The sequence below is a fragment of the Setaria italica genome, chromosome IX (genome assembly GCF_000263155.2).
Source record: "Setaria italica strain Yugu1 chromosome IX, Setaria_italica_v2.0, whole genome shotgun sequence".
In the NCBI taxonomy this organism is placed as follows: Eukaryota; Viridiplantae; Streptophyta; class Magnoliopsida; order Poales; family Poaceae; genus Setaria; species Setaria italica.
Genome location: NC_028458.1, coordinates 51,465,988 through 51,483,059, shown reverse-complemented (window position 1 = coordinate 51,483,059; position 17,072 = coordinate 51,465,988). Strand labels below are relative to the sequence as shown.

At 49.3% G+C, this 17,072-nt stretch overlaps 2 protein-coding genes across 2 annotated transcripts; both read right to left on the bottom strand.

Annotated features, from left to right (window-relative positions):
- Nucleotides 1-8,172: 8,172 nt before the first annotated feature.
- LOC101778260 (subtilisin-like protease SBT1.6) lies at nt 8,173-11,277 on the bottom strand. The gene has a single exon (XM_004984983.3). The coding sequence runs from the start codon at nt 11,273-11,275 to the stop codon at nt 8,681-8,683; it is 2,595 nt and encodes an 864-aa protein (XP_004985040.2). The 5' UTR covers nt 11,276-11,277; the 3' UTR covers nt 8,173-8,680.
- Nucleotides 11,278-12,958: 1,681 nt separating this feature from the next.
- On the bottom strand, nt 12,959-15,433 carry LOC101777854 (actin-depolymerizing factor 5). The gene is made up of 3 exons (XM_004984982.3): nt 15,269-15,433; nt 14,905-15,164; nt 12,959-13,520 (listed from the first exon to the last, which is right to left on the bottom strand). Exons 1-3 carry the CDS (start codon nt 15,287-15,289, stop codon nt 13,370-13,372), a joined length of 432 nt encoding a protein of 143 aa, XP_004985039.1. The 5' UTR covers nt 15,290-15,433; the 3' UTR covers nt 12,959-13,369.
- Nucleotides 15,434-17,072: the final 1,639 nt, after the last annotated feature.

The window sequence follows — 17,072 nt, the reverse complement described above, 5'->3', positions numbered from 1 at the left end:
TAGACAACCTTGTGATCCAAGTAGTACAAATACACAAAGATCTGATACGTATAGATCTCACATTATCATGGATGTTGTCTGATACTAGGAGTGAACTTTAGTAGTCAAGTGTAGAGTTTATTTTCATCAACAATGCTTCAAGTACATGATATCGCAAGATTTTGAGTTGAGGGCAACCTTAAGGTTTCAAATTGTGACAAATTTGTGTTGAAGGTAACTTTTTCGAACACTTGTGATGGATCCAAGCCTTTTATGGTCTATAAGGATGTTAATAACTCTATTTTATAGTTTGATGAAAAATTTGTATGTGTATAAAGTAATACATCACTAACATGAGATCTCTATCGTTTCTTAGACATACTTGATAAACATAGTGATGATCAACTACGCGTATTAGACCATCTCCCAACAACATGAGCTTGTACACATACAAAATAATTATCATTTAGTTAATTTCTGAATTTATGTTAGTTTTATGCATCATCACACATTAACAATTTTTAAAACATTCTTGTTGTACACTTTATCTCTCTTAGGATTACCTGCTGGAATATTATATATATTTTACATCATATTTACATTAAATAGTAGGGTAATGACTATCACAATTATTTAATGTGCACTTCTACCCTAATAGGATGTACTTTTGGTTCATTATTCAGGAGTAATATTCTATCCAAATAGGTTATGTGTAGTAAAATAAGTAACTGGAACTTTTGACCCTATGTTATTTAGAAAAAAAGATTTTTTTATCACATCTGATTATCTGAAGTAGTTAATTTTCTTTAATAGCGCCTATGCATTGTGGATTGTTGTGTTGTTGCATTTTATACTTCATCATTCGCTAACAATATGTTTAATTACTTTTGTGCTAGTTTTATTACTTATGAACTGCATATGTATTATTATCAGCAACATTCATATCACTATTTATTGGAAAATTTCTTAAATTCATGTCCGTTTCCTTACAACTCAAGAGTTAGTGCACTCTTTTTTTCCTTTTAAGGAGTCACATATGAGAATATTTGATCTGAGTTTTTTGAATTTTCCTCGTTCAAATAGATGCAGAGAGAGCGTGTGAGAAGAACAGGAAGGCGAAATAAGATAGCAAGTGAGACGTGCTCAATGTAAGTCTCCTCCCATGACCCCTTGAGTCCTTTATATAGAGGATGGATTGGGCATCATTTACCCACCAAGCCCTGATGGATTCAATATTTACAAATAAGCCCTTGGGGCTTTACATGGATCGCCAAATCTACAAGGACCAGGCTATAGATGGCCATAAGGTACGAGGCCCGTGGGCTGGCCCACAGCTCAAAAATTTGGCCCGGTACCAGCCCGACCCGACACGATCTTAGCCTTGCCCAGGTTGGCCTAGCCCATCCTTAGTGCTGGGCTTGGGCTGCTGCGTCAGCTCGTGGGCCGACCCGGCCTGGCACGATTAATGGCCGGCCCGCTAGGGCATGATGGAGGCACGTTTAGGCACACTTAGGCACGTTCAAGCATGTTTAGTTGTAATTTGTATATGTGTTGGTATGTGTATTACCTCTGAATATACATGTATATATGTTTGTATGTACAATATCTCAAAATTTTTGCCTTCCAAAATTTAATTGGATGAAGGATTTTTTTAAGTTGAACTAGGCTAGAATGGGCACGATGGGCCTTCATGGGCTCGACGGGCCATCGGGCCAGCTTGACCTGACTAATAGCCCTTAGTACTAGGCTTGGGATGCTACTTCAGCCCATGGGTCGGCACGGTTATTATCCGGGCTGCACCGTGTTGGGCCTAAATGGGCCGAGCCAAACCGTGCTTGGGCTAGGCTGGGCCACCTGTTTGGCCATCTTTAGGCCAAGCCATTCCCCAAATGCTGAGAATGAACTTAATGTTTATAGATGTTTATTCAAGATCCTAATCCAGGCGTGAGCAATGAGGATCTAAAACAAGCAATTGATCCATTTTGTGGGGTTTATTAGTGAAAAGATACTACATCATAAGAGTTGTGCACTGTGGAGTACTCAAAAAGATATTTCACCATGTCACATAAAATTTTTGCCACTTACATTGTCATAATTTCCACTAGCAAATAAAAACATATCAAATCCTCATGTTGTGATTTTGAGTTATATGTGACATGATGCATAGTTTAAAAGTTCCGATATATTAGGGACCTTCAAGAGAGTCTCAAATGTTAAATTTTTAACATATGTGGTTAGCATACAGATTGCAACCATACATTTATGATTGGCATAATGTAAACTACATATATGTCGTGCATGTTTTTAATGACGTAGCATAGCTCCCCTCAAATGGTAATTTGTCACATTTGTCCTTTAGAAAAATCAGCCAAGGAGGCCAAAAAACGCTAAAGGCAAGTAAGGTGGCAATGGGCTCCATTTTCCTAGAAAATTTAGGGTGTTACACATTATTAGACTGAAATTTGTTGATGCTTCTAGTACCCTGAAGGTTGCTCTAGACAATTATTTTATGAGTAGCTTCTAATTTATGATTCAAGCAAGCATTGTTTGTCGATATTTGTACTCATCTGAAAGGATCTAGGATGTCAATTGGACTCTAGAGGTGCTGAATAGTCAAAAGCTAAAATTATTACAACATAAAACAACTACGTTAGTAACCTACCTAAACTTCGAAGGTTTATTAAGGATTCCGCAAAAATCTGCGGAATATTCGAACAATTTACCAAATTCATACTTTGACAATGCAAACCTCAACCAAAAATAGATTGATGAATTTGCAAGCATAGGATGGTTGTTTCCATCCTACTTCACCAACTATTTACAACTCAAACCTTCACATAAGGTAGATCAAGACGAAAGACTAGAAATGAGGTAGTACAAGCAACAAGTAGTTAAACTAATGAATCAAGTATAAGAGACACAAGGATTTATTTACTAAAGTTCATTCCCACACATGGAACCTACATATCCATTGAGGAGCACACAAAAATTTGGTTTTCATAGTAAGCCACTATCCTCACTCTAGTGTCTACGAAGATTGAGTTAGAGTTTTCTTGCTCAATTATTGGGGTGATACAAACTTCTTTTGATGCACCACAAGATTGCGTAAAATGGATAACTTCTGGAGATTCTGCAAGCTACCATATAACACACCATCCACATCGGAACCCACTTAGTTATTCAATCATTTTGTCATTATTCTGTCATAACCCACTTAGGGAGCTAGATGCACTTTCAAAACCTTTATCAAGTCATTAATAATCCTCTAAGTTAAAATCATTTTCTTCCCTTCATACACATATTTTATGTTAACACAAGAGCATGATAATGTAACATTTCAAAATTCTATATTTGTCCTCATGTGAACCTTGGATAATACATGCCCCAAATGAAAAGCAGGATCACTCACAATTCGAGATGTTTATATTAATCATTTCAAAAACTTCCAAGAAAAAATAAAAAAATGTCAAAAATTGTGAAATGGGGATATAGTTAGATGGTTTTACAACAATGGTGTATGGTCCAACATGCCGATCCATCATTAACAAAAAAAAACTTTTATGTGCATGAACCACTTTGGATGTCCAAACTCCCTTTAAAATACTAGCCAAACTATGCATTATATTACTCAAGTAACTCGGCACTCAATATACACTTTCATTTTTTTAATCCAATTTGAGCCATGCACAACTATCATTTCCACATCAGAACTAAATGGCATTATTATACATACTAGCTAGAGCCACCATTTAGATAAGGGACAATATTTTTATGTCATTGAAATAAGCAACACCTTATTTGAACCGCTTTAGAGTTTCTGACACTAGAAGTATAATTCGGCACTTCATCACATAAAGACAAACTGGTGGCATAATTTACATCCATATATATCAAACATGAATTACTCATACACTTAATGTTATCACATTAAAAAAATATCCAAGATCCACAAGTACATGAGGTACCTAGAAAATTCATATTAGTACTAAATGTTTCTGTGGGCAGACTCTCCAAAACTTTAAAATGGTTGCTCTCAACTCCCCAAACAAGTGTTGCTTTTTGAATAGGTCTCTAAAATAGACACTTGCCACATTTTTCTTTTCATATAGGACACATTAGGATTTCAAAAGGACAAACTTCATACATCTTGACTAACAATTAGTGAAACTATATGCATGCTTAGTGAAGAAAAGTTGCATGTATTTCATTGATCTTTTTTTGCACAATAAAGTACATACGCAAACGCTTACATAAACGCACGCACAATTAACCCTATGAATATACGCACACAATATCGCTCCCAATGATCACATCCGAGAGACTGAGTCAGTAGATACTCGAGATTAACAAAGTCACCATCGGCACCTTGCTATCGATGGGCATGTCGCCTACCACTGAAAAATAGTACCAATTAAATCCTAAAATAAATCTAGGAAAATACGAGCACCAATGTTAAGTCAAGAACTCAAACCCTGGTAGGCAGGTTCCACCACAATGAACCTTACTGCATTATATTATAATATGAATTAATAATCAAACTATGTTTCTATATAGACTTCTCAAAATCCTAATGCGCCATATAAAAAGAAACAGATGTTATAATATTTAAAAACTGATATGTTACCTTTTTCAAGGACAAATCGCTCATGACATTTTTTATTGATTTGGCGAATGAAAATTGAAGTAGGAATAGCTTGACTGCGTGCATTCTATGTTGCACCACTCGTAATTGTGGTTTTTACGCGTGGCAAAGAATTACTGAAAGTAGATCTCTTTTGCTAATATAAGATATTAGCATGGATGTTTGTACAAACAATAGAAGTAACAAAAATACAGAGAGCTAAAGCATGGAGTTTGCACAGGTGGTTCTCAGGATCGGTGTATTTCAATTTAGATTTCACTTCTAGCACTCCAATGAACAGATAACATCCGGTATTAAGAAAAAATGTTAACAGAAGATATATGCTTATCAAGTGCCCTGCAAATCTGTTTCACAGCGTCAGCCATTTTTAATTGCACTATATCAACTGACACATCCCATTCACAGGCCATATACACAATTATCTACAGGAACTAATCCATCACTTTACACCAAGCCTTCCCAAGAAAGCAAACATTTTCTTAAGAAACCCAACATGGGTAGATGGGCTCTCAGAAGCAATGCCCATAGAGCCCAACATGTTCGGAAGCCCATAGGCACCTTTAACGCCCACATTATGTGGTACTCAAGCTTCCGGGGTCACTGACCTCCAGCTTCATCATTTTATCGGAAAATTGATGCTCCATAGTTTATCCTGCTAAAAATTGTTACAATTAAAAGTTCAAGGGTGATCTCATCCTGGATCCAGGATGTCAACGGCAGTTGACTCCTCACAACGCACCCCTGACGCTCCTCGCGAGCGGTTGCTGTTCGCACGCCCACGACGCCGATTTGGAAGCGACGCTTCCTCCTATATATATTCAAAGTATCAGATCAATGGAAAACTACCGATTCATTCGGCTATTCTATTGTCTCCGGTTTTTACTTTAACAAAAATAAAGGGCAAAAAAAGAATTGAACTGGCAAGGCGAAAAAGTGGGAACACTCATCATACGTTGTTAACTCTGAAGTAAAGAGGCTATGATTATAAAAGCAGGGAAAAGGTATTATTGTGATTTGTGAGGTTGCCTGCTGCACTATTCCCTAATGGACAACGGGAAAGGCTCGGGTTAAGTAAATGGAGTGCTCTAGTGACTTGCCAAGCCGCACGATTTTAGTGGAGAGTTCTTTCGTTGGCGTCACTGTCAAGACAGCACGACAACATTCAACAGTTTAGACGGCTGCCGTATGTAAGTCATATATAGATAGTAAAACTGACAGCTTGTATAATGCTTTGTCTTTTAAGTTGTCTATTTGGTTGTCTACCCGCATCTAGCCACGATCAATCGTAAATAAGACTTGTGTATTATGTTGCTCATTGAAAAGAAGAAAGATCAAGTATAAATTAGATGATCGTGGTTACACTATCTTTTAGAAACATAGATATAAATGATATTTGAAGTCTCTGTTATCATGGTGACACAACCAAACAGGAAACACAACACGAGCTGACTAAAAATAACATTAAACCCCTTCAGCTGACCAATTGTAGTATAAATTGAACTAGCATAATGAACAGAGTCCAAATATTTAGATAGACCTTTACACCATGGGTTCATAGCATGATAGATCAAATATCTAGGAAGTTGAAGCTGCCATCCAGAGCATCTCCAGGATTTTGTCTACATGAATAACCATATGTTCACCTTAATAAATACTTTATCAGAGGATATTTAGAAAAAGCATCACTGAACTTAACATACATTTAGATGATCAGTCTGAACTTATTCTAATCATGTTTTGTAGGAGGTTTCAGAAGGATAACTACGTATCATGTTTCAGAGCAATTAAAGCATACCTTAATTAAATTCAGCAAATAATTTCTTCTTCAAAGCCTTCATTGTTGCTATATGATCTGCCTTTTCTTCGTTAGACATTAGTCCTACATCTTGCAAGAGAAGACGGTTATAGGTCTCAAACATCCTAACTTCAGCTTCATACCTTTTTGCTTCCTTTTGATCTTTTACTGCCTCCTTTCGGATCATCGCCTCGCAAGATGATGGGGCAGCCGTCTGTTGGCCTTCACGGGGTGTTTTTGCAAATAAACCGGCTCCTAGACAGCTCCTAGTCACCCTTTGTATGTGCCCTTAGGCTCCGTTTACGTGGGCTAAAATAGGGATGCTAAAATTAACAGGTTAGATATGGACTAATCAAAGTTAGTAAACTCTAATCACCAATTAATCAATATCTATGAAATTATCTCATATTTTGTCCTTTTTAGATTTTAGTAAGAAAAATATAGTCCTTGTATTTTACATCGAAATAAGAGAGCATTGAATAAGAGGACTCTAAGGGTCCGTTTGGTTTTGGAACCATGTGGGTTGGGTTGGAGCCGACCCACTTTTCTAGGTTGGAGCCGACCCACTTTTCTGGGTTGGAGCCGACCCATCTCTTGTTTGATTGGAGGGATGGGTTGGACCCAATTTTTTGTTTGATTGAGCTGGTTGAGTGGGTTGGGATGGGTATCTGTTTAACACCGTTAGTTGTGTACCCCACCTGTCAGCCGTGCGGCCCACCTGTCAACCTCTCTCTTTTTTTTCCTAACCTTCCATCTTCTTCCATCTACTTCCCCGCAAGTCCTTCCCCACCGAGGGTAGCTCGCGCCGGCGGTCCTCCTCCCTGCCGCCGGCAGTCCGCCCCCCTGCGCCACCTCATCCCCACCACCGGAGGTCCTCCTCCCCCACCGAGCTCGTCCGGCCGCGACGGGGCTCGAGCTCGCCCGGCGCACTTCCCCGTCGCGTCGGCATCAGGCGGGCGGAGGGCGGCGCCGACGTCGGGCGGGCGGAGGGCGGCGCGACTGGAAGGCGGCGGCGGAGGGCGGCGCGACTGGAGGGCGGCGGCGGCGGCGGAGGAGGAGGGGGGCGGCGGCGGCGGCGGGCTGGCGGAGGGCGGCACTGGCGTCGGGCCGGCGGAGGGCGGCGCCGGCGTCGGGCGAGCGGCGCGAGTGGAGGGTGGCGGCGGAGAGCGGCACGAGTGGAGGGCAGCACCGGCGACGGGCGGGCGGAGGGTGCCGTCGGGTGCGCGGCCAGACGAGCGCGAGAAGAAACGGACGCGGACGCCGTTCAAGTGGGTCGGGGTAATTCCTTGTTTTTTGAGGAATCGGATGAACCCGGATCTACGAGGAATATTCCTCTAATGGGTTGGACCTAACCCCCACCCTTTCCAACCAAACATGAGTTAAAGTGGATCGGCTCCAACCCAACCCACTTCGACCACAGAACCAAACACTACCTAAACGGACAAAGGATTGGCATTCAGGTACGCGGCATGATGGAGTTTTCTTTATTTGAGCGCCTCCTGCTGTCCTGCTCGAGAAGCATCAAGCCATAGCCATCCCTGCTTTCCTCGTTGTCGCCGCTGCCGGGCAAAGCGCTTGTGGAAAATGACCCAAAAGGCGCCGAATACCGAGCCGGACCCACCCATTTGTATATGAACATCCAACGAACTTTATCAGGTCACGAGGTCCTGTATATGCACCCATGGCCCATCCATCAAAATGCCCGACAGCATACAGCAAAACCTGCAGGTTCTGAGAAAAGATGACAAGAAAATGCTCCACGAACAGACAAAACTTCGACTAGGTTTAGCCGGAGAGAATGCGACTAGACAGTAAATTACTTCAGATAATCCACATACAAATACCCAAGCTAATGGCACAAATATTTCGTAGCTTTGTCTTGTTTCTCCATCACTTTCCGTTGCCACTGTCCACCAGTGGCAAGCACGTACTGTAGCCTCCGGAAACGAACAGGCAGGTAAAAACACCAGGCAGAAAATCACCCCGGCTCGATAGTTTTCACACACCACTGTCACTTCAGTATACCCCCATACTGTTTACCGTGTTACAGCATGCCCCACGGTTAATCAATCTCTGCAGAGCGAGCGTGCATGACCCCACCCAATTAAAGTAGGTCCGTCCCATGCCCAGCTTTAATGGCCAAGTCCCGACCGCACGACTTTACCGTTACTGGCCCACTGCGCCTCTTGACTCCTGCTGCCCGCCACCTTATCGGCAGCTCCGGGGCCCACTCCACGAGACGTGGCAGCGTCCCCACTTGGCAGTCACATGGGCTGCAGCCACGTCACCACGATGGGGCTCCGCACGTCGTGCCCGCCGCCGTCCGACCAGACGAGGTACCCGTACACGGGCGCCGCGGTTCCCGGGGCGGACGGCGCGGTCACCGTCACCGTGAAGCTCTGCTTCTTGACGCCCGGCGAGAAGACGAGCTTCTCCGGCTTCGCGGACACGGACACGCCGCTGCCAGCCGCCATCTGCACGCGCGCCGTGTACGTCGCGGACGCCTGGGCGCCGACGTTGGTGGCCGTGCGGGTCACCGTCCTCGACTGGTTGCCGCCGCGGAGCACCACGGAAATGGACGGGTAGTTGAGGTCGGAGCCCGAGGCGGCGTTGCCCGTCGACGGGGGGCACGACACGGGCTTGTGCGTCACCACCTCGATCGCGTTCGGCTCGTACCCGATGCTGCACATGAACGCGACGTAGTCCTCCTCCCCGGCGTCGTAGACCAGGCCGGGGTCCAGGGCCTTGCCGAGCGTGATGTGCCCCGCGCCGTAGTCGAACGGCGTCGCGGCGCGCCCGGGCTCGGCCTCGTCGCCCACGGGCCCGCCGCGGTTGTCGTTCACGACGGCCGTGGTCATCAGCGCGGAGCGTATCGCCGCTGGCGACCACCCGGGGTGCGCGGACCGGAGCAGCGCCGCGGCGCCGCTCGCGTGCGGGCACGCCATGGACGTTCCCGACAGGATGTTGAACTCCGTGCGGCGGGTGTCACCTTCCAGGCCGGTCGGACCCGTGGCGCCCGTCCACGCCGCGAGGATGTTAACGCCCGGGGCGATGAAGTCCGGCTTGAGGATCTCCGGGACGAGTCCGTTGGGTCCACGCGCCGAGAACGACGCCACCACGGGCGCCGGCTTGACGCCGACGACCGTGCCCCCGAAGCTAATTGTTGCAGACGGATTGGAGGCGTTTGCAGCATAGGCCTTGAGCGCGTCGCCCTCCTTCTCCCCCACCGCGCAAGCAGGGAGGACATGGGCGTCTCCGACCAGGCCTTCGCCGTTGGCCTCTCCATTAGTCAGAACCATCGCCGCGCCACCGGCTTCCTTGACGACCATTCCCTTGGCCACGCGCGGGCTGCTGCCGCGGTCGCAGACGACGATCTTGCCTTTCACCAGTGACGGGTCGATGGAGTTCTCCATGCACATCGAAGCGGACAGCCCGCCTGTCCTGCCGGGGTAGTACAACGGCAACGACGAATTGGTCAGAGGCTTGCCGGAGTACAGTGACACACCTGACAAGCGTCTGCCGTCGCCGAGCACGATTTCAGCGGGGAAGTTGCGGTCGATGGTGCCGGCGCCCACGGTGGCGAGCCACGGCGCGACGTTGGTCACGGACATGGAGGTTGGCCCCTCGTTTCCGGCGGAGGTGGCCACGAACACTCCCCGCGAGACGGCGCCGTACGCGCCGATCGCGATCGGGTCGAGGTAGAACGGCGCCGTCACGCCGCCGCCGCCGCCGATCGAGACGGAGATGACGTCGACGCCATCGGCCACGGCGCGGTCGAAGCCGGCGAGGATGTCGGAGTCCATGCAGCCGGCGCCCTTCCAGCACACCTTGTACGCGGCGACCCTGGCCTTGGGCGCGACGCCCTTGGCGACCCCGGGCGCGTACCCCTGCATGCTCGCCTCGTACGCGACGCTGCCCGCGGCGGTGGTGGCCGTGTGCGTCCCGTGCCCGTCGGCGTCGCGCGGGGACATGAACTCCACGGACCCGTTGGACGCCACGGCCGCGGCGCCGTAGTGCGCGCCGTGGCCCTGCGAGAAGAACCGCGCGCCGACGAGCTTCCTGTTGCACGAGGACTTGGGGAACCCGGGCCCCGCGTCGCAGCCGCCGCGCCACCGCGCCGGGACAGGCGGCAGGTTCCTGTCGGACAGGCTGCGGCGCTCGGGCCACACGCCGGTATCGAGCACCCCGACGACGACGTCGGAGCCGTAGTCCGCGAGGGACCAGAGCCCGAGCCGCGCGCGGAGGCCCATGAACTGCGGCGACCGGGTGGTGTGCAGCGGGCGCACGCGGTCCTCGAACGCGGCGAGCACGGCCGGGTGGCGACGCAGCTCCTCGGCGCGGGACGCCGGCACGGACGCGGAGAAGCCGTTGAAGACGGTGCCGTAGACGTGGAGCGGCTCGAGCGGGGCGGCCCCGGCCCCGGATGAGGCGAAGGCGGCGGAGGCGTACCAGTGCGCGTGGGTGGGGAACACGGACGGCTTGGCGCGGTGGTCCACGCGGAAGATGTACGTCTTCCTCGCCTCCCCGCCGCCGGCGTCGGCTCGCGGCAGCGCCGGCGCTGACAGCGCCAGCATCGCGAGGAGGAGGAGGAGGAGGAAGGGGAACGGGCAGCGAGGAGCCGCCATGAGTGAGTGAGCGAGTGAGACTGAGAGTGATGGCACCGTGCGTGGCGATGCCGAGGACGAGCGGTGGAAGCGGCAGTAGTGGAAGCGACAGTAGTGCGGTGCGCGGGGAGTTAATTGCGAGGTAGTGGGATGTTGGGGGCGGTTTCGCCTTTTGGCGCTGCGGTGGCCGTCGACGTGGGCTTCGTACAGCAGCAGTAGTAATGTCCTTGGCCCCGCTGCCAACGTCCGTGGCATGGTACGGCAGCGGTAGTAATGCCGCCCCGGGATTTCAGTCAGAGAGAGGACGGGGCGTCATGGTGGGAAAAAGGTCTGGGGAATGGTCGTGGGCTCGTGGTAGCTGCCGTGTGCGTCCGTGCGCATAGGCTACGGTTGAAGGCCTTGCATTGCAGTTGCAGGGAGGGAGCCGGGCACTGACCGAGTGACTCGACCAGTGACAGTGATGCCATCGCCATCAGCGTCAAAAGATGAGCGGCGGGACGTGGCTGCCTGGACGCCTGGACCGCGGGCGTCTCGTGTAATCGAATCGTGCTGATCTTTCTCAAACATCTGGGGCCAATTTCCACATCGGCTCCACAGGATACAGCTGCATGATGCTTGTAATGTTGGGGGACTTTGGGCACTTCCGGGCTGCTGCTAAGATCCTGGCGCCGCCGCCGGCACCAGAAGAAACTGACAAGCATGTGAGGCTTTGCGAGAAACTCGGAATGGGGGACCTGGACCTGGAGCCCTCGACTGATCTGGTCGCAAAAGGCGAAGCGCGGATTAAGCACTCGTGCTGATCCGCTTCATTAATGCGGGCATCGATTCTAAGCCGGATCTGGGGGAGTGGGGATGGTGGAAGGAGACGGGAGCGTGCTTTCACGGTAAAGTGGTCTTTGGGGCTCTAGCCACGCTCGTTTTTCAGAGGCATCTGCCAAAGCCGGTAGCCCCGGTACCAAATGGTGAGGTCCCTGCCTGCGAAAGCGGTGGCCTCTTCATTGACTCGTTTTCTTTGTCCTCTGGCGAGTAGCAAAGGTTTTGAAGCGGAGGCGATATTTGGGGCGTAAAACGGGTAGCTTTGGATAGAAAATACTGGATTGGTATACAACGTAGCTGACGAACCAGTTGAAGTACCCCTCGTTCGAATGCTACAGGGACACAGGTTATGCTTCGATTTTTCGGCTGGAGTTACATGTGTCGAGGCATTACCTTATGTGCGCCTGAACGCTGATTGTTGAAGAACGGGAGCGTGCACGGGGTTGGCGACGGTGCGGCTTCAGAGTGAGCAACAGCGACGCGTATGTACTCGCGTGCCGTGCGCAGAACAGGGTCAGGCAAGCGCGCAGCGAGTTCCGTGGTGCTTGAGAGAAGGTTGCGTAGCTTGGGCCTCGTCTTTCGAAATTAGTGAGCCCATCTTCAAGGTAGTCCAATTCTCTCGTATCGTATGGGCCGCTGGCTAGTAAACGCGCAGTTTTAGGGCCCTGATGGACGGACTAGGCAATCACGCAGTTTTTTGGGCCCCTGTAGGCTATTGGCAGTGCATTTTTGGGCCTCTAGACTATAGGCACAAGCAACCCCCATCACGCAGTTTTATTTTTTGCCGGCCGACACGGGCCTGGCATGCTGTTCCGGCACGTTCCTTCACACAGTCTTGTTCGGCAGCGTGAATTCCATGCGGCGAGTAAGCACCGACAAGAAAAGCTCCTGGTGCGTCCATCTCGATCGTGGTTGGCGCTGGCCACGACTCAACGTGGTTGATTCTCTCTTCGAACAGTGTACCATAAATACGACCTGTGCGATCAACTCTGTCCAGTATTCTCTTCAGATCTGAAGGGTTGCTCTTTGTCCCTGTAACTTTTGCTTTCATTCGATCGTTGAAAGAACTGTAAATTTTTTGAGGAAATAAGAACTGTAAATTTATACAGGAACTCTGACGTCAAAGCAGGAAACAACTTTGCTTCGAATCCGTAGTACTTGGAAAGGAGCACTGCCTGAAGAACGCAAGCAAATCTGAAGCACCTTATGGTATACATTCAGGAGCAATTGTTCAGTGGAATTCTACGTCGCAGAGATGGACGTTTCATTAATCCGCTGCCACTCCCTCAGCTTCGTCTACTCCATCCATATTACATCAGCACACCACTACACCAGAGATCAAAAAGCAAACACACCAAACCTCTAGATCACACACACACACATGAACCCTCGTCAGATGGCATCATCAACGCTACGGGAGCACACCAACGCCAATTAGTATCCGGCCGATCGATCAGATACACGCGCAGCAGTGAGTAGTAGTGACAGGAGACGAGCGCACACGTACACACACGTAGGAGGCTTGGAGCAGCCTCATTGCGCGCGGCCTCTGATGACGTCGAAGCCCATCTCGGAGGGGTCGGTGGCCTGCACCTCGTAGTGGACCCCGTCCAGCAGCCGCCGCAGGCCTTGCTTCGACGTCGCGTACAGGATCTTGGCCCTGATCCTCGACGCCGTCGGTGACCTGTGTGCCAAAAAGAAAAAAGGGCAACGGATCCATCAGGAAACCAAACGCCCAAACCCACTGCTGCCTGCGCACGCAGCAGCCCACTGGAAAATGCAGCGCACAAGCAGCAGTCGCCAGCAGAATCATAGCGCTTTAACAAGTGGAAACCGGAGCAAGTGGACTTGTTAACGGTAGTTAAATAATTCAGTTGTGCAGCTTAGTGATCAGGTCGTGCATGGCTTTCTTGTTGCCGGACGCGGACAGGCCAAGAAAGATGTATATATATTAAATATAGTAAGGAAATTAAACTGTGGTAACTGTCGTAAGGTTGATAAAACTGACGGAACGGTGCCTATGGCTATTGGAGTGGGCGATGGGCGCTTTCGGTGAGGGATCAGGAGGGCTGACAGATCTAGACAACAGGTGGATTCAGGCTAGATCAGATCTGATAAAATAACCGGCGTCCTTGGCACTGGAGGTTTTGGAGAAAAATAATGCGTGTAGAGAGCACTCAAGACAACAGTGACAGGGAGAAAGGGAGGCCTGGCCGGGGCTTATCAGGAAAGCTTGGTCCCCGTCATGACCCCGACTAACCACAAGCAAACTTTTGTTCTGTGGAAAAAACGAAAAAGCTTGGCGCACCTTCCTTCTTTGCGAGATAAGGATGCGGCACTGATTGAACAGTCATTGGATCTGCAGATTTATAGTCAATTGTGTGATGCCTTCCTGTACCTCTAAGGCTCAAGATGACAGTTCTTTTTCCTTCAGACAAGGGACAGGACATGTTCTAGACTGCAACTCTCGCCTTCCTTTCCTCGGAAGGATAGACACATTCTGCCAATTTACGTCAATTTACCGAACGACTTCGAGAATATTTTGACTTTCAGTTGGTAAGATGACATTTCATTACGTGCATTCTTAATCGTACCAACAGCGTTTACCATGGTTTTTTTACGGTTATGATCACCAAACAAAGATTTTTCAACGGTGCAAATGACGCAAGAGGATTTGGTTTCTTCCGTGCCGTAGTTTACGGTTCAGTTGCTCATCTTCCAAGCCGCATATGAATGCTTTCAGAGAAAAACTTGACAGATACAGTTTTGGACAGTTACGGTTATGAATGCTTGGGTGCAGGTCGGATTTATGAACACTACCGTAGAAAGATTATTATACTCGGTACATGAATGCTTAAAATTAGAAACCAGTAAATGGTCATGGACCGGATCGTCAAATCAATTGATTCTGCAGCGCAATTTACCAAGTTTAGCAGTATTGCCTTTCCTAAGAAAAAACCTTGTACTATCGCCATGGCAGAGAAGGAATTGAGAGTTTTCGCGCGGTGATGAGAATTGTTTGAGGGACCGAGCGAAACGAAATCGAGACAGAGAGCAGCGAGGATTACCAGGCGATGAAGAAGATCTTGCTCTTCTGGCAGTTGTCGACGGTGACGAAGTCGAAGTCGAAGACGGCGTAGCGGCAGTCGTCGCCGGGCAGCGCGGCGACGAGCTCCTCGTAGCCCTCCCCGGGGCCGCCCACCTTGTCCACAAGCACGGCACGCGACCGCTCGTCGATCTTGTAGACCACGAAGCGGTGCACCTTCTTCCACTTCATCTCCATGAACCAGCGCTGGCACTCCTCCTTCACGTTCATCCCCTCCGTCGCCTGCAACCCACGCACGCACAGAACACAACACAGAACGTCGTCAGCCATGGCTGCTTCGACACGACAGAGGCGGCGGCTCTGCTAACCGGGAAGCTGGGTTTTACCATCTTGTAAGCCATCGCCATGGCTGCAGATCGTTGCGGATGGACGCCCCGGCGAGGTGAACGGTGGTGTTCTCTGCTTGGGTTTGGGTTCTTTCTTTCAGGACCCCCTCGCTCTCTCTCCCCCGGTTTCCTACCCTGCTGCGGGTTCTTTTGACATTAGGTGAGGGTGGGTCGACTTTATAAAAAGAGTGGCAACCAGCCCAAAATTCCCTTCTCTCCTAGCTAAAATTGAAAAAGGTAATAATGCAATGGGCGCATATTGTTTGCCCCCACATGCTTTCCTTGTGCTTTTTTGCTTACAGGTGAGCCCGGAATAAAGTTTAGGTAGCAGAACATAATAATGTTTAGTTAAGTTTTCTAAGCTTTATTTCATTTGATGTTTGAAAACGTATGAGGTAAAAAATGGATGATAAGGATTAACAGAGTTTTTTAGCAGTCCAGGACAAAGTTTAAAAATGGATGTCCCATAGAATTATAAACTAGATATATCCAAAATTTAAATCCACTTAGGCAACGCACATTGCATGGACATCATCACCACCGTGACCATATGCAAGAGGCAGCTCGATCTCACAAGATTTGCCCCATTAACGTCCTCGACGGCCGTGGGGGCACAGCCGCGGACGCTATCCCACGCCCTCGCCTAGACATCATCGAACACGGCTCCGGCCACCACCGCTCACCGTGGCTCGTCATGACTCATGAGACGTGCCCGGCTCCATTGCAATCCATCCTTTGCTTGCACGGTAAGGGAGGAAGAGGATGCCGCCCTCGCCGTTTGCCAATCGGAGCCGAGCACACCGGCACCAGCACCAAGCCACTCGCGAAAAGAAGAGAAAGAGTGCATGCACGCCACGGCGGTGGGCGTCTGGGCGCGCGGGCGTGGGGGCCCTGTCCGGCCGTGGCCCTTTCTTCCCTTTTCCCCCTAACGGTCTCTGCTCCACACGTTAGTTTTCACGAGCGTGTCGGTGGGGCGCGGGCAGGTGCGCGCAGGCAGTCCGCAGGCTGCAGAGCAGAGCAGATGGGGGGATTTCGGGCTCTTTCCCGGCTCTTTTCTCTCTTTGCGTCCGCGTGGATTTCTTGGTGCGACGAGGAGACTCGTCCGTGCGCGCGAGGGGGGTTGAGAGCAGCGGGCGCCGGCAGGCCGGCCGATTCCTGCGCGCTGTTGAATTTCAACGCAGCGTCCGTTTTCTTCACGAGCAGTTGATGGGGATGATGAATGTGATGATGCTTGCTTGTTTGTCATGCAATGCGATGGAACGAGATGTGGCCGTACAGTGAGGGAAAGGGAGAGGAGGGACACAAGTCGCAAGCAAAAGGGCGAACGGACATGACCACTGACCGGATTATTGAAGAGCTTTGTGGGACGTTGCGAATTGCAACACGCTGTTGGTGTATGAAGAAAACAAAGGATCATGGGCGAGTAGGTTGCGTAGCGATGTGTGGCCCTCATTGAGATTTGGCAAAATGTTTAGCGTCTGGAGATTGACCGGAGAATTTGCTTTTTCTTCCTATGTGAAGATAAGCACGAGAGAAGTCATTAGTTAGGTACAGCGAACACATGATGAGCCCAAGGAAAATAGCCTAAGGTCCTATTTGGGAAGGGGTGTTAAAGTTTAACAGAGTGTTATTTAACACCCTCAAATGAAGTGTTAAACTTTAGCATCTTGAGGTGTTTGGATAGTTTGTTAAACTTTAACACGTTACCTGAGAAATGATAATATTGCCCTTCCTTCCTCTCGCACACTACCCTTTCCCGTGTTGTTCCTCATCTCCTCGCTCATGTCGACCGTGGGGCTCCCTG

Coding starts and splice junctions, on each gene's coding strand:
- LOC101778260 (XM_004984983.3), bottom strand. CDS start 11,275: ATGCCACGGACGTTGGCAGCGGGGCCAAGGACATTACTACTGCTGCTG.
- LOC101777854 (XM_004984982.3), bottom strand. CDS start 15,289: ATGGCGATGGCTTACAAGATG. Junction 15,165..15,268: donor TGGCGATGGCTTACAAGATG/GTAAAACCCAGC, acceptor CGTGGGTTGCAG/GCGACGGAGGGGATGAACGT. Junction 13,521..14,904: donor AAGATCTTCTTCATCGCCTG/GTAATCCTCGCT, acceptor TTTGGCACACAG/GTCACCGACGGCGTCGAGGA.